The 23,751-nt window shown below is 39.1% G+C and overlaps 1 protein-coding gene across 1 annotated transcript; it reads left to right on the top strand.

The window, feature by feature from the left end:
* The first annotated feature begins 2,723 nt into the window (after nt 1–2,723).
* Nucleotides 2,724–8,454, top strand: LOC146001164 (uncharacterized). The gene is made up of 4 exons (XM_083138454.1): nt 2,724–2,826; nt 5,454–5,543; nt 7,177–7,352; nt 8,282–8,454. The coding sequence occupies exons 1-4, from the start codon at nt 2,730–2,732 to the stop codon at nt 8,357–8,359; spliced, it is 441 nt and encodes a 146-aa protein (XP_082994580.1). The 5' UTR covers nt 2,724–2,729; the 3' UTR covers nt 8,360–8,454.
* Nucleotides 8,455–23,751: the final 15,297 nt, after the last annotated feature.

The raw sequence follows: 23,751 nt of genomic DNA, 5'->3' as shown, positions 1-23,751 counted from the left end.
ATGTTCACAGTACCCCTTTTGAGGTGCCGAACATAATCTTGCCCTGCATGAAAACAATTTGGTTAGAGCAGGTGAAGACGTTTCAAACTCCCCACAGGTTACACAGGGAAGAAACTGAAGAGCTTGCTGAAATATTTCTCTTCTACTAGTAAATTGTAAGGTGCGTAGTCTCTATAATTAATGAATACAATCCCAAGCCACGCTACTTAGTATTGGTGCTTTTCTGTTCATCTTGTGTCAAACAACTTGAGAATGTTACGGTGTTTCCCTGGTTTTGTTGCACTGCGTTTTTAGAAACCAAATTCCTTTAAGAAAACTCGAAGGAAAAAAAAATGACTGATTTGACAGTTCCAATGCAGTTTCTTATCGCAGAAATTCCGAAACTATCAGGAAATTGCAGACATGTGGTCTGCAGTCCCATCTAGTGTGTGAAATTACGTAATTATCTTCCCATCCGTATCCCGTCCTATACGTCTCGAATTTAGGGGAATAAAACAAGTCCGAAGAAATTTTTATGAACAAGCGGATGGAACAGGTAATCTGGTAATTTTATTGAACCATAAGGGTGGGGTTGAACCAGTTGAACCCCCCTTAAATACGCCCATGTTACCAAGCAAATGTCTTGTTCATATTTCAAATAAGTAGTTTACTTTGTTTATTGTAATTGCAAAGTTAATCCATTAGTGACAATTGCAAACCTGTGCTACCCAGTTTCATCAATTCAGGATATATTCTGTATTTCGATGGTTCGCAGCGTCGAACAAAATGTAAAGCAGAAAAACGTTATTAAGAAATGTTTTTGCTTTAATGACATAACAGCATTAAGCCTTGTTTCCATGATATGAAAAACTCAATATGCTGACCAAGGCAGAAATTTATTTTATTATAAAACATAAACTAAACGTAACGTTTCAACCTTCTAGCAAGGTCTTCTTCAGACTCTGTACCAAGTACAAATGTAACAAGGTACAAAACAGGACGATATATATACACAAACATTACTCCCCTCCAGACTATTAGAAAGTTGTTCTGGAACAATCTAGCAGGTGGCTTTCCCTTGTCAACTGTACTTTCACCTGAAAGAGAATGTGGTTGGACTCTTTATCTCACGCTCTATTTCCTTCATTCTTCTTCCTTCTTCTCTCCTCTTTCTCTCTTGTCCTTTCCACTCTTTCTAACACCTTCTTCCATTCTTTGTTTAACTTCAGTCCCCCATTCTAGTTCATTGTGTCTTCTTCACCTTTCTTCTCTATTTCCTTGGACTCCTTCCATTTTCTCACTAGTATTCTCTTCTCCCTTCCTATCTGCTTAGCTTCATCCCACTCTATGTCATGTCCTGTTTCTCTCGTGTGTTTAAATATCGCATTTCTCTCTCTCTTAAGTCGTACATCATCCTTATGTTGTTTCAACCTGTCTTTCAGACTCTTTTTCGTTTCTCCTATGTACACACTGACATTCTTTACATTTCACTTCGTAGATAATTCCTTCCTCTTCCACTTCTCTGTTTTCCTTTTTCTTGTTTGCATTCTTCGCTATTCTTAAGATGCTTCTCCCTCCCTTCCTGTAAGTTTTAATTCCCGCTTTCCTAAGCACTTTGCATATCTTTTCTGTGGTCTTCCCCATACTCCATATTCCAAACCACCTCTCTTTTTCTTTCTCTTCCTCTTTTTCTTTCTCTTCCAATTCTCCCGTGTCACTTTTCTTCCTTCTTCTGTTTATGTCCAGTCTATCCTCCTTCTCGTAGCCATTCTTTTCCAGCTGTTTCCATAAGCTATTTATTTTGCCTTCTCTTTCACATTCTTTTGTGTATATTTTCTTGATTCTGTCTTCCATATTCTTTATAAAATTTCTTTTTGTCACCTCACTTACATCACTTCTTTTGTGGCAGAATACCCCTGCTGCACACTTCTTCTGATGCCAAGCGGTTTCAATTTCTTGAGCTCTCTTCCTTTTCATCAATATATCTAGGTAGCTAATCTTGTCTTCTTCTTCTATTTCGAGTTCCAATAATATCCCTTTTTCTTCATCTTGTATTTCTTTGGCAAATATGTCGAGCTGGGGTATAAATTAATGTTAATGAGTGAGGGACTGAATATAGGTTCTAGCCTAAGCCCAGCATTGGCTGAATTGGTTATGAAGGAATGGGAAAAGAAAGTGATAGAAAAAGGAGGCGACAAAATGATTCTGTTTTGCAGATATGTGGACGATTGTTTTGGCATATATCAATCTTGTTCCACCTCTTAATATTTGATGTTGGCGGCGCTAATGCTGGTAAGGGGTCTTTGGTTCATTAATCTGGAACATTAATCAGACACAGACAATTAATGATGCCAACCCGAAAATTGTATTTTTTCTCTTATTTAAAAAGAGAAAGAGAGAGTGAGAGAGAGGTAGTTTCGAAAATAAAGAATGTTTTTGCAACTGTTCATCCGACACTTAAGCAACATTACACCATCTCTTGCACAGCCAAGCAAACGTAACATAATTCATCAACGTTGTGAAAAGTTTTATATTGATGAGACACGTTGAAGTTTACTAGTTCAAGCATACACAGTACTTACTTGTCATAAATAGTTAATAAATTGTCCTGCAGCAACTTTAACGACCATATTCGATTGTCAATGTCGCAGCGTTGTGTTCATCGCGATTGGTCATTTCATCATCTCGTGACTTATAAATTCACAACCTGTCCTGAATGTGATATTTGAATTCATATAAATAGCCCTCACATGTTAGCTTTTCGCTGCCCGTTCATCATGTTTGGGAAGATTTTTGCATTCGCTTGTGCTATTTCGTATGTTTCAGGCACGCCTTTTACGAAATGTGGTAAGTTATGTCAATATTAATACATGCTATGTTTCTTTTCAAACACATAAGTGTTATTTATCCGCAGATATAAGTAGCATATACTTTACCAAAGTCAAAAAAGAACTACCCTTCTTTCTAAGCATGGGGTGGAAAGGCTGTTCTAGCCCCATATAATTTAATTTAAAAACTGCATTATGCTGCGCTGAACAGTGCTCGAAAATTTGAGCAGGTGGCCAGCAGGCAGATACTGATAAGTTGAGGTGAACAGATACAAACGTAGATAGTGGATCGTATTAATAAAAAAAACAGGTTCTCATAAGAATGTACCCCAACAGCAGAGTATGAATAAAACCCTCCTTCGCATAGTTTTCAAGCTATCGACTACTCATAGATATATATCAACTTTTGTATGACCTGCAACATGTTCATGCGAGCATACTCGTACAGTCAACGGCAGAGATAATAGTGGGCAAATTGTCCATCACTAATTTAATTCTTTTTTATTCTACGTCCTGTGTTGTTTTAAAAAATGAAATTTTGTTCATGCGAAGCACATGTTTTGCTCTGCTAATTGAAGTTTTTATTTCAATTCGCGATCATCATATTGTGGAAAACAAACTGGAGGAAAATGGTGATGGACAATTCGCGTACCATTTCTTTTGCCGTTAGGTGTACCTGTATAGATGTACAGTGTGTTCAGTTTGGTTCGGGGGCGAGATAGCGCATGACCGCAGAACGGCGAGGCATGGCGCAGTTGCCGGCATTTTCGGCCCGTAACGTCCAGCTTATTTTTACGCACATTATCTTTAGCATGCAGGCAATCATATTTACATTGCATAACGAGTACTAACTTGTGTTACAAACAGTGGCGACGATTGGGTTCCAAAATCGGGGGGGGGGGCAAAGACAGTATATTTCCCTTTGTAGATTAGGTTTAACATAGTGCGGGGGGAAAAGTGGCGAAAAGTGGGGGTGGGGGCAACTGCCCCTCTCCACCCCTAATCGCCGCCACTGGTTACAAGAGTTGTTCAAAGTGGTGACCAACTGCATCCACACATTCCTGGCATCTTCTCATGAAATGAAGACTAAAATCGGCAAACGCTGTAAGTGCCAAAATAATTCAGACACCGTTTTCCACGTTTAACTGTGAAATGTGCCATGCTTTATAATGTGGTAAACGTGAAATGTGGCTGGTAGTCCTCTAAGTAGTTCAAAGGGCGTGTAAAGGGGTCACTAGTGTGAGCGTTCTTACGGGCTGGTGTGCGGAACAATGCGATTTCCCAACACTTTCGCTTTTGGCACTTACAACGTTTACCACTTTTAGTCCTCAAATTTTGATTGACACGCAAAAGTTCAGTTTTCGTAATATCTTGTAAGTTCTGTTCTTATATTGTCTTTCAGTTCATTTATAGTGTGGGGATTATTTCTATAGTCAATGTTTTAGGGTTCCCCACAAATAATAAATTGCCTACAAAACAGTGAGAAATTGCACTGCACGCTAAAACGAACAGAACTGTACTGATAAGGGAGCAACACCAATTACGCCTGCAACGTGAGCTTCAGACAGTGCGTCGTTTTGCGCGCTTTCCCATATAAATCATATGTTTAGTTTCTGAGAAGGCGTTTTTCTTCATTCACATCAAAATATATGCACCTGCTCAATACTGGAATAGATGCTCCATCACTCCATCACTCCTCTCTTTCTTCTCTATTTCCTTTTCTTCTTTAACCTTCTTCTTTCTCTCGCTACTATTTTTTTCTTCCTTCAGAATTCCAAGAAATATCAAAAATCATCTGAACTATTTGAAACTATATTCGTGACTATAGCCTACTCTAACTCAGTGGCTCTTAAACTTCGTGGGACAGGTGCCTGATAAATTATTATTTTTTAAAAAAGTACATCTCAATCCCAACAATTTTACTCGTAAAAATGTTAAAACTTTAAACATTCATTAATATGTTGAAATGAAATATTAATAATTAAATTATTACATAATCATAAAGAGCAGCAGTTCGATTATGTCTATGCCTGTTGACAAACACAAAATTAGATTTAAATTATTTGTCAGCCATTGGATCTAATGAAATCTTCTATAGTTTCGTCAATCGAAGATGGTTAAATTAATTTTATAAGTGCTGATTTACATTGACATATTGCATTTTGAACACCGAATAATTTCAATTAATCAGAACATTTCCACAACAAAATATTTGTTAATGAGAATTGCCGTGCAATTTAAAATGAAAAATTTCAGTAGAACACCTAGTAATTTATTTCTAGTAGCTATTGTTTTTGAAACAAAGTATCAATGTCCACATTGGTTAAATTGGCTTTCTACAGGGAATAGTATGTATGAAAATCTATTAGATACGTGTAAATGTGTTCCCCAATACAAATCTTAAAATCTACCTATGTTATTTCCATACTTAACTATCTCTCATAAAGATATTGCTGATGGGCAAGGTTGCACACCAAATCAATCAATCAAATCCATTGAATGCAGTCTTAATTGTTTTCCAAGCTTCTAAATTGAAATTTCGTACTTTGAAAGGCTTGTGCTTACTTGTCTGTATGTTAGTGTTTGCAAAAGTTGCATTTTCTTCAATCTTCATTGTGTATTGCGATGATTGTGTATCATTTTCAGGTGATGGGCCTGTGCCAGATGATGTTAGGTTAATTGGCTGCGACACTGCTCCTTGCAAAGGTGCACATTTGGAATTCGACTTCGTTACAGGTACGTAAGTAATTGCTACACACTGTGTATAAGTATTACAATGCAAATTGTGCATTGCCATGTTCATGCCATTTTCAAGAATTGAAACAAGACACGAAACAAGATTCTGACAGCCTTCACACCAACATAAAAATCCATTCATTAGGATACAATGAAAATAGTCATGGACAATTTGCTGAGCAATACTTGTGCATCCCACTGTACACTCGCATCACTTAGTCGTGCTGCAATTCGTTTCTTCACGCGGCATTTTTGTTCAAGGTACCATTCGACCGAAATCGGAAAAGATGTTGCATATAGAAGCTAATTGCGAGGCGAGTGCACCTCCTATATCTTAATTATTTCGTTCCGGATTCAAGCCACTTGCATAGCCATGCGTGGGGTTGACGGGCTCGGGCCCCTACCGAAATTTTACCATATTACACTACTCTGCCTTAAAATGTTTGCAGTAGTAGACGTTCTTTACAGATTTCGGGATACCGAATTCGAAAATGACATTAACGTAGCTCAGTGGCGGCGATTGGGTTCCAAAACCGGTAGGGTAAGGTGCCAAAACAGGGGGGCCAAAGACAGTATATTTCCCGTTGTAGATAAGGTTTAGCATAGTGCGGGGGCAAAAGTGGCGAAAAGTGGAGGGGTAACTGCCCCCCTCGCCCCCTAATCACCGCCACTGACGTTGCTGATTATTTCTTGTTTTCATGTCAAACTAGGAAATGTAACTCACACCACTTTTAACTGGTAACACTGTTAAGCCTTGTTTCCATGTTAATAAAACATTAAAATGCTGACCAAGGCACCCACTAACAGGGCCTTGTTTTAGTGTATATTTTTTATACAATTAATGTTGCCTTGGTCAGCATTTTAATGTTTTATACACTTTTAAATGTTTTATTGTGTGGTCCTATAGATATGGTGTGCCTCAATTTTCACAATCATAAAGCAATGCGAATTTATTATTTACGTGATTTTTAGCGTTTCTGTAGAATTTCAAAACATGTGTGTATATTCTATCAAAAGCGCAGTAAATATCATAAATTTAATTCAAAATTTGTTTCTCCTCCCCGCCCCGTATTTGAACACCCCTCGAAAATTCCTTGGTGATCTTACATAACCCCTCCAGAAATACAATCGTAAACATTACACTGCCTCAATCGATCAAGTGTCTAACATTGTTAAGGAAAAATTCGTCTTCTTTGAGTCTGATGTTAAAACATCAAGATTTGCATATCTGTTTTTTGGTGACAAGTGAATTAAAACTAGTAGCATGACGTATACTACTTCAAAATTATTATTATTATTATTAATAGCATGTATGTCTAGATTAAATACTCAAAAGGCTGATTTGTAATTAGGTTTAGTAGTTCTCACTCTTAGACAAGACCTAAATTAATTATGAAGAAATTAATTAAATCCTTTAATTTCTGTATTAAATTAAATAATAATTGTAAAGAGTTTTGGATGAATGTCTTCAGTAAATTTAGAGTTTTAGTTGAGTAGTAAGATGTGGATTTATAATTCCATTCAAAATAATTATAATTATTTTATTCATTATAATTATGCATAATCATGTACATAAGAACGCTCCAATATCGTTAAGAAATTTAATTTTCAATATCTTTAAATCTTTGTATAGTACGGAATGTTCAATCAATGAACATAAATGCTACAATATATTTCGAGAAATCACCGCCAAAAGTACATCTCATCGATAACATCTGTGATCTGATCTTGCAAGAGGATTGTCCGGTCCCAGCTTCTCATTTCTTGACTGTCCGCACAAAACCTTTTAACGTGGAAAGTTCACCAAAGGTAAGTTTTTAATTGCATATTTGCTGAAATATTTTGACACCCACAATCAGGCCTCCGTAGCTTCAAGGTTCGACTCCCGACCCAAGCTTGAGTGTTTGTCCATTAATCACTTTGATCTAATCACCATAGTACTTAAATAGAAAAACAGAATTGACCAAAAATGTCATACGCAGGCCTACATAATTTCTGGGTACCAAAATGAATGAAATGATAATATTGTATTACGACGACTACTTTCTATTTCTGAAAGAAACGCTGTCACAATTCATAGACAAGTAGGAAAGTCAAGATAAATAACCAAAAATATAAATGCGAAATAAATGTAAGTAGCTTATATTCGAGTTACTGGTAGTTTTAGTATTTAGAACTAATTTTTTAATTTAGAACTAATTTATAACATTTAGAACTAAATCAATCTTTTTATAAGAATAATTTATGAGTTTTATAAATATATGAATATTAATTTATGAGTAATACAAAAAATATGTAATTTATTCATATAAAAACCTTGATTTAGTTCTAAATATTATAAATTAGTTCTATTTTTTAATTAGTTCTAAATATTATAAATTAGCTCTAAATGTTATGAATTAGTTCTAAACATTAAAACTAAAAATGCCAGTAACTCGGATATAACCTACTAATGTAAAAATAATTTTTAAAGTTACTGTAATTTTGTTATTCTCTAAGTAAATTTATTGAACTCGTAGTTAAACTTTGAAACGTAATTAACCGATGAAATTTTTGAATATCCTGCAAAAAGTAATATGCAAATTAAAACGGTTTAAACTTTGAGTTTTAGATGTCAAAAGAAAGAATTTAAAATACAAATATAATAGTTAATCTGACAAGAAGAACAATGTAATGTATTGATATGAACTTCTGGTAATATGACCATGTCCATTAATGCTCAATTTTCATATTTATAGATTACATCGGTGAATATATTGGTAAAGGATCCACAAGGTGTGAAAATCGTCTGTTTTAACTTAAATTTCTCTTATTGATTCTTCAAACTCCACTGAATGAAGCAGGTTGATGTTTAGATTCATCATGTAATACACAATGTTGACTATATGCTAAAGAAAAAAATACAGCATTGCACGCAAATTTGACTTTGATTTATCTCAAGTCCTAAGATATCTTTAATGAAACTTAATAATAGGCATTCCCGAAGGTTTATGGCTGCAGCAACACAAGCCTTCCATCTGTCCCTATCCTGGGATAGATCTATCCAATCTTTTCCATCCTTATCGATTTCCTTTAGGTCCATCTCAATGTTATCCCTCCATCTTCGTCTTGGCCTTCCTACAGGTCTCTTACCATCAGGTTCCCCAACAAGAATCCTGTAAACTCCTCCTTCCTCTCTCCATTCGTTGTACATGGCCTACCCACCTATCCTCATCTGTCTCCTCATCCCTTTCAGGTCCAAATATTTTTCTAAGGATTTTATTTTCAAATACTCTTAAGTTACGTTCCTCTTCTAATGTAAGGGAGCAAGTTTCACATCGTAATACTACAGGCAAATTTACTGTTTTGTATATTTTAACTTTTATTTTCTTCGATATTATACGAGAAGATAAAAGTTTAAGAAGGGAAAAGTAACACGAATTTCCTTAATTAAGTCTGCTTTTTATTTCCTCTTTAATATCATTTTCATTTGTTAGTATTACTCCTAAGGCAGACACAGAATAGTAAATGCATCAGCTGAAACAAAAAAGGCATGAACTTTACAGCCCAAATATTTAAATGCATGATCGAGAAAGATGCATCAAAAAGCGCAACAACCAATTGATGTACTAAATTACAGCTCAACATAGAAATAAATATACATCATATGATGTAGTTTCTAGTTACCTTTACAAATGATGCACAAAAATGCACCAAACTGAAAACATGATTCTTGACAAAAGTCAAAAACCACACTTTAGTGCATTAATCGATGTGTTTTGGTGCATGAAAGAGATTTGATGCATTAGTTTTCTGTGTATAATGGATTGAATTCTATGTGTTGTGTTTACAAGTCAACAACAGAAGCTGAATCCTGAAGTTCATCCTTTTACATATTTTGTTAGATCATCGTCAAACATCACCATTTTTAGTAAGCTATGAATGCAATAAAAAAATTATATACATATAGAATGAACACACAATTAATTAGCTAGTAAGTAGTTATATTACATCCAGTATTGTTCGTGAAGAGTTTGCTTGTGTATAACTAATGGACGAACATTTGCGTGACAATGATCATTTCAATTGTTGCATGTGGGGCATTCCACTGTCACGGATGGGACACGCTGACTGCATTTTTGATATTAAAGTAACGATTCTACTGATTGTTAAGCAACATTCTTCTTACAGTTTCTGTGCAATGAAATATGAAACTTAACATTGTTGACTAAACATAACTACCCTTAAAATACGTTCCCAGGTTTATAGCTGTAAGTGAACAATTTTGTGTCACTTAAAAAGAATTTTATTTTGATTTCTGTGAATTGTCAAATGACGAAGAATAATCTATTTAAGACAAAGAGAGAGAACGGAATTGACCTTTGAATATTCTAGTGTAGTTAAGGGGGAAATGTAACATTGAAAGGAGAAATCAATTATTTTTTGGTGTCACGGGTGGTGTGTCAAAACACAACTAAATCAAAAAGTTCAAATAAACGAAGAATATGTAAAATACCTTCTGCCTTCTAACTTAATTATGTGTAATACTTGAATTTTTATGCAAATGACAATTTTAGATTGTTCACCCACAAGACAGGATAAAGTTGCAGCATTGCATTTAATTTTAAAAACTGAGATTCAGGGGCAAATTGACATGCAATGCCCCATATACATTCTGTTTATACGTCAGGTATTTTCTGCATCTTGACATGAATTGACAAAGTGACACATCAATCATGTTCTGGTTTCAAAATACGTTACACTAACCACTACCCCGCTGAGGCCGGCTACCAGGATCAAAACAAACAAGGGAATGTTTCCTTGATTGCCGTTATACTGAGTAGACAGTTTTTCTTGAGTCACGGCGTACGTTTAATGTTGTCTATAAATCATGGCCAGCCTCAAATCAGCGTTCTCTTAACCCTTTATGTCCGCGAGGAACTTTCTTGTGCAATCTGAGCAGCTCAGAATTTGTAGAACGAGAAGTAATGAGATTGAAGCCAACTTTCTCTCTTTGTCGTACGAGAGAAAATTATTGTAATCTGCCCCAGCACGCCTACGAACGTCAAGGTGGCCCGCAAACGGATCTTTCATTGAGAAGTGGTCATGTCAAGGTCGATTGCCCTAAACGATCTCTCTTGCCCTCTGAGCTGTTGATAATTATTCCATTTTCATCTTGACTGTTATATGGCACAGGTGAAGTTTTTTCAGGTTAAGCCTCAATAATATTTACGACCTATTTGCTTTCCTTCTCTTCTGCATCACACTGCACTTCTCGGAACTTTATTTCATTTCATTTTTGTTTAGCGTCGCTTTTCTGTCACTTTTGGATAATCGCGACCAGTAGCGTGCCCAAGGGAGGTTGGTAGGGGTTATAACCCCCTTTGGCCTAATATTCTTAAATAGAGAGAACGTCAAAGGTAGGAAAATATGACAAAATGAGGGTTGACTACCAGATGCGTCTCCTGAACGCATGCGGTGCACGCTGTGCATGCGTCAATTGTGGGGAAAGGGACAGCTTGCTCTGCGACGACATTAATGAGCATTTCTACACTCTAATTTCTTCATATAGGAGAAGTATTTTTTTTACACGAGAGCGCTCAACTAAGATTATATTACATTTCTTGGATCTGAAGTGCCGCATGCATCAATTGTGAGGAAAAAGTATTACTTTCTTTCACTTCAGATCCAAGAAATGTAATATAAGCTTAGTTGAGCGCTCTCGTGTAAAATAAATACTTCTCCTATATGAAGAAATTAGAATGTAGAAATGCTCATTAATGTCGTAGCAGAGCAAGCTGTTATTTTTTCCACAATTGACGAATGAGATGCCTCTGCTGACTACCAAGAAAAAGTATACGTAACACCTCCCTTTCGAAAGTCTGGGCACGCCACTGATCACGACGATGCGGATGGGTGATGATATGATGAAATTGATGGACACTTGTAAGGAACATTCGGGCCCAGGCCGGGATTCGAACCCGGGACCCCTAGCATCGAAGTGCGTCGTGCTAACCATTCCGCCATGGATGTTGGCTTCTCTTGGAACTAAACCTTCAATGACATTCTACGTATAACTCTCTCTCTCTGTCTTCCTCCCCTATCTCTCTCTCCAGCGGTCCAGGGTTCGAATCCCGGCCTGGGCATGGGTGTTATTTGTGAGTGTCCCTTCATCAATTTCATCATATCATCACTTATTTTCATCGCCGCGATTAGTCAAGAATGGCAGAAAAGAGACATAAAATAACCTAATTCAATCAATCAAATCAATCTCTCTCTCGCTCTCTCTCCTCCTCTCACTCTCTCCCCCTCTCTCTTTCTCCCTCCCTCTCTCTCACTCTCCCCATCTCTCCCCCTCTCTCTCTTTCTCCCTCCCTCACTCTCCCTCCCCCTCTTTCTCTCTCCCTCCCTCCCTCCCTCCCTCTCTCTCTCTCTTCCCCTCTCTCTCTTTCTCTCTCCCTTCCCCTCTCTCTCTTTCTCTCTCCCTTCCCCTCTCTCTCTCCACTAACCCACAGACGCACCCAAAGTCTCTCCTCTATTTCTTTCCTCTTCTTTCTCTTTCGAAGGAAGAGGAGAGAGGGGGAAAAGGAGAGAAGATGAGAGAGAGAGAAGAGAGAGAGAAAGAGAATGATAGAGAACTCTCTCTTTCTCTTCCTTTCGAACCTTTCTCCCTCTCTCCCTTTCCTACCATTTCTTTTGTTTGTGAAGATTGTGAAAATTCTATTTTCATGTATTTCTAGCTTTCTTGATGAAGAAAATCTCCATGGCATCAGAGTACTGTTTAGAATTTATCTTATGTACAAGACTATACACTGTTCCAACTATCTCTAGAGCAAGCGAACGATAACAAGTCTCTACGCAAGTAGCGACGCGAGACGGCTCCACCAGTGAACACGTGAGAGGGAACGGGATTGCGTGGAGGGGGAAAGCGACTGCAGTTACCAGCCTTCGCAGCAGCGTGTACTGCTTCGCTCTGCCCACTCGATTCCCTCCCCTTTTCTGCAGATATGCGCGGCCTTGCTCCAGAGAAAACTGAATACAGGGTACAATCGAAACAACCCATGAGCCAACTCGGCGACCGAATGTATTGTCTCAACAACTCACTCAGTACTGAACGTTGCGAGACATTTCCAGACATTAAAGTGTTATTTTAATTGAAATAAAAACGAGCCAAGGATGTGTACGTAATGGGTTTTTAATAATACCAACCAAATCTGCCATATTGCGCATGACCCCACAAGTTTTCGTTTGAACATGGGCATCCACACACAAGCAAAAATTATTGCAAAATATTGGAAAGCCCAGAATCCTGAGGGACATATAATGCAATTTATGGGCGAGGCTCTGGCTAGGTTACTCACGAGTAACAATTGCGGCACAAAAGATCAAAAAGACCGAAAGTGCTTACTTAGCTTGTTCATGAATTATGGATCATGTAAACACACGAAGATTGCGTAATAATGAGAATGGACATCACAGCACCTGTTTTTCCGTCTTTATTTCTGTGCATGAGCTTAATTTTAAACAGGGTTCAGTCGAACGGAGATTTATACAGTTGGAGCTGTGGTTGCAATACAATATGACTCAAATCAGTGGCGTGCCCAGTAATTTCAGAGTGGAGGGGGTGGAAGAAATATGATTTTTTAACCCGTAGGGGTCCCGGGTTCGAATCCCGGCCTGGGCATGGATGCTTGTGAGTGTCCATTCATCAATTCATCACATCATCACTCCTCCCCATCTTCGAAATTAGCCAAAAGTGTAACACCATTAAGCCTTGTTTCCATGATTATGAAAAACTAAATATGCTGACCAAGGCAGTAATTTATTTTATTAAAAACATAAACTAAACGTAACGTTTCAACCTTCTAGCAAGGTCTTCTTCAGACTCTGTATCAAGTACAAAAGTAACAAGATACAAAGAAGATAGAAAGAGTGGAAAGGACAAGAGAGAAAGAGGAGAAGAGAAGGAAGAAAAATGAAGGGAAAAGAGCGTGAGATTAAAAGTCCAACCTCATTCTATATGGAAGTAATTGTGTTTAGCCTTTTAGGTGAAAGTAAAGTTGGAAAGTGAAAGTCACCTGCTAGAAAGTTCCAAACAACTTTCTAAATAGTCTGAAGGGAGTAATGTTTGTATATATAATGCCCTGTTTTTGTATCTTGTTACTTTTGTACTTGATACAGAGTCTGAAGAAGACCTTGCTAGAAGGTTGAAATGTTACGTTTAGTTTATGTTTTTAATAAAATAAATAACTGCCTTGGTCAGCATATTTAGTTTTTCATAGCCAAAAGTGGTACAAGATGCGAAGTAAAATAAAGCAAATCAATCAATCACGTTGTTTCTAATTTCACTTTAAACTGTCTGTGAGGTTCCAGTCCAAGATATATCTTGTGAGTGAATTAGTTTATACTAAGTACACCAATAGAAATTCAGCCTCAAATATATACTCGACTACTGGAGCCATATGAGACAGTCAAGCCTCAGGTACTCATATAGAATTCTCGTATGAGCATACCTACATAGGTTTTAAATAACAACTCCAATGAACTGGGGAGGCCAGTAATTTTTAACGATATCATGTCTCTTAACTGTCTTTGGTTTATACTTTTCCTCTAACCCCATCTAGGGGCATGTAACTGACTAACATTCTGGTACACAAACATATTGGAACATTTCGACACTAGAAGGAAGTTAGGTCATCGGCAAAGAAAGGCACACTTTTCTTTGGTTTGATTTGGTGTTTTAAGTCTACTTTGTGCACAGTAAGGCTAATCTGGACTGGACCTACAGTTTATAGTGGGATCCGAACCACTATGTGCCTCCCGGGACCCCTTGATTACAATGCAACGACGCTGCCACTGCGCCATCGGGGAGGCCCCACTTTACTTTGGACCACAGAAAAGGAAAAACTATACTCTGTCCAAGAAATCTGTAGAGCTAAGCCACGCATAACGGTAGAGAAGAGGAGAAAGCGAGTGGGGGAGAAAGCAGTGCGCGTTTCTGCAAATGGCTGCATTCACTTGCCCTCTCACGAGTTCATTGGTCGAGACCCCTCGAGTTACTATTTGCTCAAAGATATAATTTTGTTGGCTCGTCCATAGAATCCCGGGACGGAGTATAGAGGATTGTGACCTCCATAAAGAGACTTGAGAAACATGTGTCATTAATGAATAATTTCATTTTTTTGCTGATTAAACACTGACATTTTTGGTGCTCCCGCAGAGAATCGGACCTGGGACATCTCGCACCAAAGGCGAGAGCACTAACCATTTATCTATGCTGGATACCGAAATTCTTCCAAACTGTAGCTTCTTAGCTGACAATTTATTGCAGCCACACAAAGTACAAGTTAGTTTGGTTTTTGGGAAATACCATATCGCCTTCCAATATCTGTGGACGTGCAATGACTCCATTCCTCTCTGTCCTGGTGCTACCGCACGTTTTCCTCACATTTCCACTGTAATGTCCATCACAAGATAAGAGTTGCTCAACATAGTCTGTGGGAAATAAGAGATAATGGGTTGATTCATGATGACGGAGCTGCGAAACCATCGCACTTCCTTCCTTCCTTGCATCTCCGCTCTTCAAAATAGGCCATTGCCGCTTTCTACGTCAGATGCGTTGGAATCAGAAGGGCACTCATGTTTCCAAACATTCTCGGTACAATGTTACCAAAGTGGGGATTAATGGGAACATGTATGTTCGTCGAACTGCAATATTGGGAATTTTGCGTGGTTGCATGTACAAGTTCCATGCGCCATGGATAATGAAACCTTCAATTCGTGGTTATTTTACATCGGCATGTTCAATGAATGATTTTAAAATACACTTCAATGAATCTGTTAAATTTCTCCTGTAATTCTGACCGGCTTCCGTGGCGTAGTGGTTAGCACAGAGCGCTATGACGCCAGGTGATTTCTGACTCTAATCCAGGCCTGGACATGTGTTCTTTCTGTGTGTCCATTCATCAATCTCATCATATCAGTATTAATCCGCATCTTCGCGATTAGCAAAAAGTGGAAGAAAAGCGACGTAAAATTAATCAAATCGAATAAATCAATAAAATAAATCAAATCAATCAATCCTGTAAATTTATCTCAACCAATTATAGTGAGATATCTATACGCCATAAATTTTGCAAAAAGAACTTTATTTATGGTACACCACTTCATAGAATTAAACAAATAGGCTATATATACACAGGGTGTCGGAATTGAAACGCCATAATTTCAACTGTCTGTAACACCACATGTATTCGATGCATCTAAATGAATTATACATTAATGAATATGTATAGTCCTAAAGTTTCTGTTAGCAAAGTAGTAATTAATACATTTAGTACACTTCTACATGCGACCCACGATTTCCCGCCAGGTTGCCTGTAGCATGTGTGGTGTGACTGTCCCAGTGGCAACTGCAATCCTTTCACGAAGCGGTTCCATAGATGTCACTTTGGTTGAATACACCATGTCCTTGACACCCCCCTCCAGGAAAATCGAGAGTGGTAATGTCAGGCGCATGTAGAAATGTACAAAATGTACTAATTACTTCTTTGCTCACAGAAACTTTAGGACTATGTATATTCACTTACGTATAATTCATTTGGATGCATCAAACACATGTGGAGTTACAGACAGTTGAAATTAGGACGTTTCAATTCGGACACCCTGTATATTTGTGTGAATCTGTTCATCATTCGTTGCCAGGAAATCTTCAAGACTTACTTCAGCTAAGAAAGAGACTAATGAAGTGTGGAGTTCTATGGCGGAGAAACCTGGACGATATGAAGAAGTGAGGAAAAGCTACTAAGCCCCGCGACATGTTAAGTTTGCAGCCGGTTGTATGTATTAATCCGCGCGAGAACGGCGCTCAGAATCTTCCGTGCCAGTCTTGCCTCAACCGCCGAGCTGTTCATATCACAGACAGTGAGAAAATCGTTAGTATTGCAGCGGAACTATATTCTGCGCGCACGTTTGGGTCTACATGGGCAAAAAGTTGCTGCAAACTTAACTTGTCGCGGAGCTTAGAAACGTTAGAAATGTGGATATAGCGAAGAATGGATCATGTGAAATGGATACAAACCGTAAGAAGTAAAACTATGTTGGAAAGAGTTGGTTAAAGAAGAGCAATGCTGTTCTAGAAAAAAATTAATTGGCTGGAACACCGACTACGAATGAACTGCCTACTTAAAGACACGCAGGAAGAAATGGTAGTAGTAGTATTAGTGTCAGTATTATTATTGTTATTATTATTAGTAGTAGTCAGAGGCGTATATTCAGGGCTATCTAGGCTATCTGCGAAGCCCAGACTCAGGGAATAAAATACAGAAAAAATATCTATCAGAAAATGTGCATAAAATTGTTCATTTCAATAAGAAGATGAACCTGATTTCGTAGAAGTTGGAAACATTGCCCGCTTTCTTTGAATTTGCGAGACGGCTAGCCCAGCTGGCGGGCAACTCCACGGGGGTGACGGGTAAGCTTGACGGGGCTCCGGTCAATGTTGCAAACCAATTTTTCCCACCATGTAATTTCCCCAGGATCGGGGAATTGTGGAGCCAAACTGTTACAGGAGAGAGAACAGGGTTGCGTATGGCTGGAGAAAAACCCTCTGAACTTCCTCAACAGTCTGGGTCAATGTTGCAAACCAATTTTTCCCAGCATGTAATTTTCCAAGGAATGGGGAATTTTGAAGCCAAAATATCGCAGGCAAGCGGAAAGTGTGTCACATGGCAGGGACAAGAACATTGAACGCCTGCAGAAGAGTTGAAAAAGAGGTCGTTGACCTTCAAGCAACTAGAGATACAGTGGGGAGTAGAAAATTGTTGGCTGAGCGGGAATGGTTTATGAGTGCATCTAAAAATTACCGAAATGTCAAGGAGCAGTTCTAGTCTAGATCGCGTCGAGTGGTCTTGGTGCGTGGAATTTATTTAGAGGCAGCGTGTGAATACAGTAGTGAGTGGATTGTATTTTTGTGAATGATATGTGCTGTGTTGTGTAGTGAACTGAAATGAGGGACATAATTAACAAGCTGTCTATTAGGCTTACGAATGACGATAAGCTCCAAATCGTTGTGGAATTTTCTTGTATGACCACTTTATGAACAGATAAGCTAATGGGGATCGGACCTACAGCTAAAGTGGTATCTAAACCACCATGTATCGAACCCGGTACCCCTTAGTTTCAAGGCAACGACGTTACCACTGCGTCAACAAGGAGTACCCGAACTTAAAATCATGGAAATAGGTAGGTTGAAAATTTATTTTTATTCTCGTATATAGGCCTACATAATATTTCACAATATGGGCCTCTTATTTATGCAAATAAGAATGAAATTCTTGAAATCCTTTCCTTACTGACAGTGTACATTTCCATGTTTTATTTATGAGGTATGCATTTTTAATCACAGAGTCACATCACTTCAACACGCCACCGAAAATGAGTTAAAAAAACAAAAACACCCCCACCAGCAAATTTTTGTCCATTCGAACACTATGATATTATGCGATAGCCCAGGTTCTTAACCCAGTATACGCCACTGTTAGTAGTATTAGCAGCAGCAGCAGTTATTGTTGTTGCAGAAATTCTTAAATCTCTCTAATGCTGTTGACACGTGGAGCGTTCCACAAAAAATATGGATGCCTGAAAAAAAAGAACTCTAAACAGAGACACGTGTACATACGACATGTCCTTGTACTTTTCTGGAAAAAAATATTTGTTTTTAATTTGTGACACGTGAGATTTATTCCCACAGAGAGCGGAGACCGTTGAAAACTGCGTGAAGGGATCTGAACACGCGAAGTCCGCCCAACCATGCGAGGAACACAAAACAAAACGTGCCGCAGCCAAGAATAGAACGGCAGACACGATGCAATGAAACGCAAAGGCCTGTTCCAGAATGTGCATAGGGTATCATGCACATCGCACGGAACATTACGTGGACTAGTGTGTATATACTTTCACTTCTGAGACAAGTTCTAACCTGATTAAGCAGAACTTGGTGGTACCGGCGTGATTTTTAGCTGTTTTGAGCATGAAATCATGTATCATAGAATTGTGAGGAATTTTCCGAGTATTATAGTATTATATTGCGTACATACAGTGGCGGTGATGAAGGGGGGCGAGAGGGGCAGTTGCTCCCCACTTTTCGCCACTTTTGCCTACGCACTATGCTAAACCTTATCTACCAAAGGAAATATAAAGTCTTTGCACCCAGTTTTTGCACCTTGACCCCCCAGTTTTGGAACCCAATCGCCGCCACTGCCTACATAAAATTATGCTGTACTCCAAGGATCTCCACTAGGACTAATGTCTCTAAATACAAGATATAACAATATTTGTTTGAATGTCTAAAGTGTAAACGAGTACGATTTGATATTTCATTTAAAATACTCAAATCGATGGTTGAGAGCTACGGCTCCAAGCAGTTCTTCATTGGACGACACGTGGTCAGCGCGTCGGGTCCCGTCGCCGCTGTTTTTGGACTTTCGAGACCATAGTCTACCTGTATTGGTTTCACATAGCTCCCGAATTGCTGGGTCAATACCGAAATTTTGTAACTCAAATTGCCGTTTCTCAGCTAATTTACTATTTATACAGGGTGTTACAGTCCCACGAATCAGTATTGAAGAAGTTTATCTGAACCTAACTGAATAATACAGGGTGTCCCACTAGCTTTCGAACCCGAAAAAAAAGTTATAATTTCCGAACAAATATACATAGGAAAATGAAATTCACAATACACGTACCTTGTTTCATGTTGAATACATGATCGTCACAGCAGGTGCTGCAAGTGTCTTCCCTGGACGTCCAGACATGTTTGTACACGGCGTTCCATATTGGGAAAAGTCCGATGTAGAGTCTCCGGTGTGATCTCGTGAATCGCATTCTCGATGTTGTTTCGCAACTCTTGAAGTGATCGTGGTTTGTTTCTGTAGACACAACCTTTAAGGAAACCCCATAAAAATAAATCCGGAGGTGTCAAATCTGGGGATCTTGGCGGCCACAATCTTTGGAGATGATTATGTCACCAAAAAAGGACTCAATTTCTGCCATGGAGACGTTGGAAGTATCGCATGTCGCTCCGTCTTGTTGGAAATAACCGCGACGCAGTTATTCATCATTCAGCTGATTCACAAATGTACTGAAGAAATTGCACACCAAACTCCCACCTTCAATAGTCCTTTACGGCGTCCAAATTCACTCTGAACGGTCTGATACGATCCCGATATCCAATATTTCTTTACAACGAACACGCGTTCTGGTACGGTGTACCGATCCATCCTCGCGATGCAGGGACTCGCGCATCACACTAGCCCACACGCACCACTTCCCCTGGCGCCATCTATCGTCTTTGTTTTAAAGGCGTGCGTTTATCTTCAACCCTGCCTCGTGTTCTGCATGAAACAAGGTACGCGTATTGTGAATTTTATTTTCCTATGTATGTTTGTTCGGAAATTATAACGTTTTTTTCGGGTTCGAAAGCTAGTGGGACATCCGTAATATCACTCATGCTGTTACTACAATGGAGCCGCTATACTAACCGGTGTCCAATCACAGCGCAGAACGGTTATATTGACGAAATCCATATTTCCTGCTGTCTGCTTCGGGGGAGGGATATTGATATTGCTCTCCTTGCCCAAGCCGTGGGCCTAATTGGCTATTTGACCTTCGCAGGTAAACGCGGCAACAGAGGGTCACTGCCATAAAGGCGGTCTCCGCGCCGGATCCTGGCCCGACGCAACTGTAACTGTAAATTTCAGAACATTATCAGCGAAATCTTTTCAGTGCCGCTAGTGTGATAACGAGGACTTTAAAACCAACATTACTGCTGTAATTTATGAAAATATTATTTAGTTAGTGCAACAGTAATAACAAAACCAATCACTTTACACGTGCAGAAAAATGCAGCAAATTAAGGGCAGAAGAGATTTGCAAGTTCCCGCTAGACATCACAGCGCCACCAGTCCTGAAACCTTATAGTCAAGTTGTATACACGAGGAATGTGTATATATTCTGCTCAATGACGCAATACGTATCAAAAGAAAGGTGTTGAACATTCCCCCTTATTATACAGGGATGTGGAATACCAAACAAGATTGTGTATTTGTTTAGCGAGAGCTTCTGGTCTTCCCATAGCTTGTTTTTACTTTGCAGAAACATACTTAGAGGCGAGCGTTTAACCAAAGTCTATTCTCCTATGGGTAGTCAAGGAAGTTCGGCGTTACAGTAAGTAGAGACCATTTATAAATGGTTGTTTGTTTTAAGCCCATTTTGTGCTAATCGGGACTGGACCTACAGTTTAAAAAGGGGATCCGAACCAGTGTACTGTAGAGTCACCCGATATAAAGTAGACGTTGTCGCTTTGTAATCAAGGGGTCCCGAGTTCGATACCCGGTGGAGGCACAAGTTGTTCGGAACCCACTTTAAACTGTAGGTCCAGTCCCGATTAGCCTTACTGTGCATAAAGTGGACTTAAAACAACAAATCAAAGATATAAAGTAGACACCAGATTCCTGTATGGTGTCATGTGTGTTGCCTAACTTACGGCGAAGAGTGTACTTGCTGTTGAACCCGTAACTATAACTCAAGACTAGGAAACAGGAAAATATGTTTGGCTTTATTTCCATTCGTAGTTATCATTATAGATAGTCCATGATATAGACATTGGATCAGGAGATATACTGCAAATGAGTATTGAATCAGTCGCATGAAGAACGTTGTAAACAGCAGTTTTGCCGACAGAGACATTACAAATGAAGAAACATTGTTTTTTGCATCTAGAATATACAGTGCCGCTGAGCGGTGGCCATTACACCGGGCAGCGAGAGCGCATCTGCCCGCAAACTGGATGCAACATCCGCGTAAATAGTGAAATAAGCTCGTACAATTAAACGGACAGTTAAAATTAAAATGAGCACGGACCTTGTTACAAGGGGTGTTGGAAATGATGTCCTCTTGCTTCCACAACATTTACGGCTTTTTTAAAGGAAATTTTCACTAACACGTATCAGTTCCTCTTCTGATATTACTTCGATTTCTTTCCGGATGTTACCTTTCAATTCTTCTAATGTATGGCTTCAGGTTTAAAAGTCTGGTAGCTCGTACGCAGACGCCATGCTAATGTCTGTTCCTTGTGCAAGGCGCCGGAGGGATTTTTGAAAAGTGTGTTCCAATCCTGCTCCAACGTCGTCTAGTTTCTCCCCAGTAAGCACACGCCGTTTCCCCTTCGCTTCTTTTCAAGAACAGACCCTGTTTCCCTGAATTTGCTCATACGTTCTCGAACATTGTCTCTCTGTGTGGAACAGGAACATCCAGAATGCGCGTCAAATCTCCTGCATATGGCGATAGCCAATAGCAGCGCACTGCAGCGGTGCCATGTCGAAATCTCACACGGAAAAGAGACAGCGTGGTTGAGCGAAACGCCTTGTCAAGTAGAGCACGGCAGCGCCGCAAGTCTGTGATTCGCTTGTGTTGTTCAGCCGTACAAGGCCATATGCAGGAGATTTGACGCGCACTCTAGAAATTCTGCTGCCAGAAGCCTTCTGACTTCCCTACAAGAATTCGTAATGACGTGGATCGTACATAAAGATGCGTTATTTTAAATTGTACGTGTAATTATTAGACAGCAGAAAAGCACCAGTAATACGTAAACTAAAACAAAACAATCTAAAACACTTGTTAACACCTTATCACTTCACAAACACGATCAAACTGGACACCAGCTATCTGTATACTGAAGCACTGACGCGTCCAGTGCCAAGGTCAGCGTACAGCTGTGGGTCTAAATGCCGGCAGACGCCCTTCCACCACCTGGCATGTTAGTCGCCGCTTCACGGAAGACTCGTCAGTGAAGGTTTATGGCTGCAGCAACACAGGCCTTCCATCTGTCCCTATCTTGAGCAAGATCTACGGGGTGGGAAATAACCTTTTGCTAGGGGTCCACAGTAAAAAGTAACAACAATTAAGAAATTATGGTAATACCAAATGTTTACTACGACAATTGTGGTTACAAAAACAAAATTAAAAGTTTGTATGTCCGCCGTTTGCTTCTCTCACAGCACGAAGACGATCAGGGTAGGAGCTCAGAAGATTCGCAAACAGTCCGTATTCCATTCCATGTCACGGAGCACTTGTTCCAGATGTGCAAGGAGTGTTGGCCGGGAATAGCGGTCCGGTCCGCGTTCCACTATCATCAAGGACTCATATGTGTCCTTCAGAATAGCCCCCAAGTGCTCCGCTGCATTCAGGTCCGGTGATGCACCCGGCCATTCAGAACTGCTGAAGAAGTGAATGCCACTTCGCCGAAGAAGGTCTCGGTTTTAGCATTTGCCTTGAAGCAAGGTGCTTTGTCGTGAACTAACTTTTAATTTTGTTTTTGTAACCACAATTGTCGTAGTAAACATTTGGTATTACCATAATTTCTTAATTGTTGTTACTTTTTCCTGCAGACCCCTAGCAAAAGGTTATTTCCCACCCTGTATATACTCTTTTCCATCCCTACCGATTTCCTTTAGGTCCATCTCAACGTTGTCCCTCCATCTTCGTCTTGGCCTTCCTACAGGTCTATTACCATCAGGTTTCCCAACAAGAATCCTGTAAACTCCTCTTTCCTCTCCCATTCGTGCCACATGGCCTGCCCACCTAAGTCTTCTTGATCTAATTATTCTAATATTATAATATCTGGACTTGAATACAAATTATGTAGTTCTAAATTATGTAACCTTTTCTGCACCGTGAGACTTCCTATTTGACGGAAGATGTATAAGAGAAAGCAATATATTTTAAAGTTTTGGTGATTCTGAGACATTTGGCTTCCATTGGATGCAACATTCTTCGTGTGACGAACTCAATTAATATATTACATTAAATTACATTACATACTTGTATAAAGAAAGCTTATTTTGGAATATCAATAAAAAATATGTAAAATAATTATTTTTATCTCTGTCATATTTCAATGCAAGAAATGTTAGAAAGAGATGCCTGAACACAAACACAATGGTATCAGTTTCATAGATCGGAGACACATTAAAATAGCATATTTTGTGTTTCGCATGGTTCGTACTTACCATTGTGTATTGCGGAACATATAGTTCAAGGTGCCATTATGCTTTTTACTCTAAAACAAACGCAATTTTTCACATTCTGAGTGCTGTTTTTATTCCTTTCTTCGCTTCCGGAACACACAATATGGCGGGCACATCTTGACTCATGTTGTGGGTATGCAGTG

The sequence above is a fragment of the Lepisma saccharinum genome, chromosome 17 (genome assembly GCF_977018435.1).
Source record: "Lepisma saccharinum chromosome 17, izLepSacc3.1, whole genome shotgun sequence".
Classification (NCBI taxonomy): Eukaryota; Metazoa; Arthropoda; class Insecta; order Zygentoma; family Lepismatidae; genus Lepisma; species Lepisma saccharinum.
Note: the sequence above shows the minus strand (reverse complement) of the source record. Positions and strands in the feature narration are given on the sequence as shown.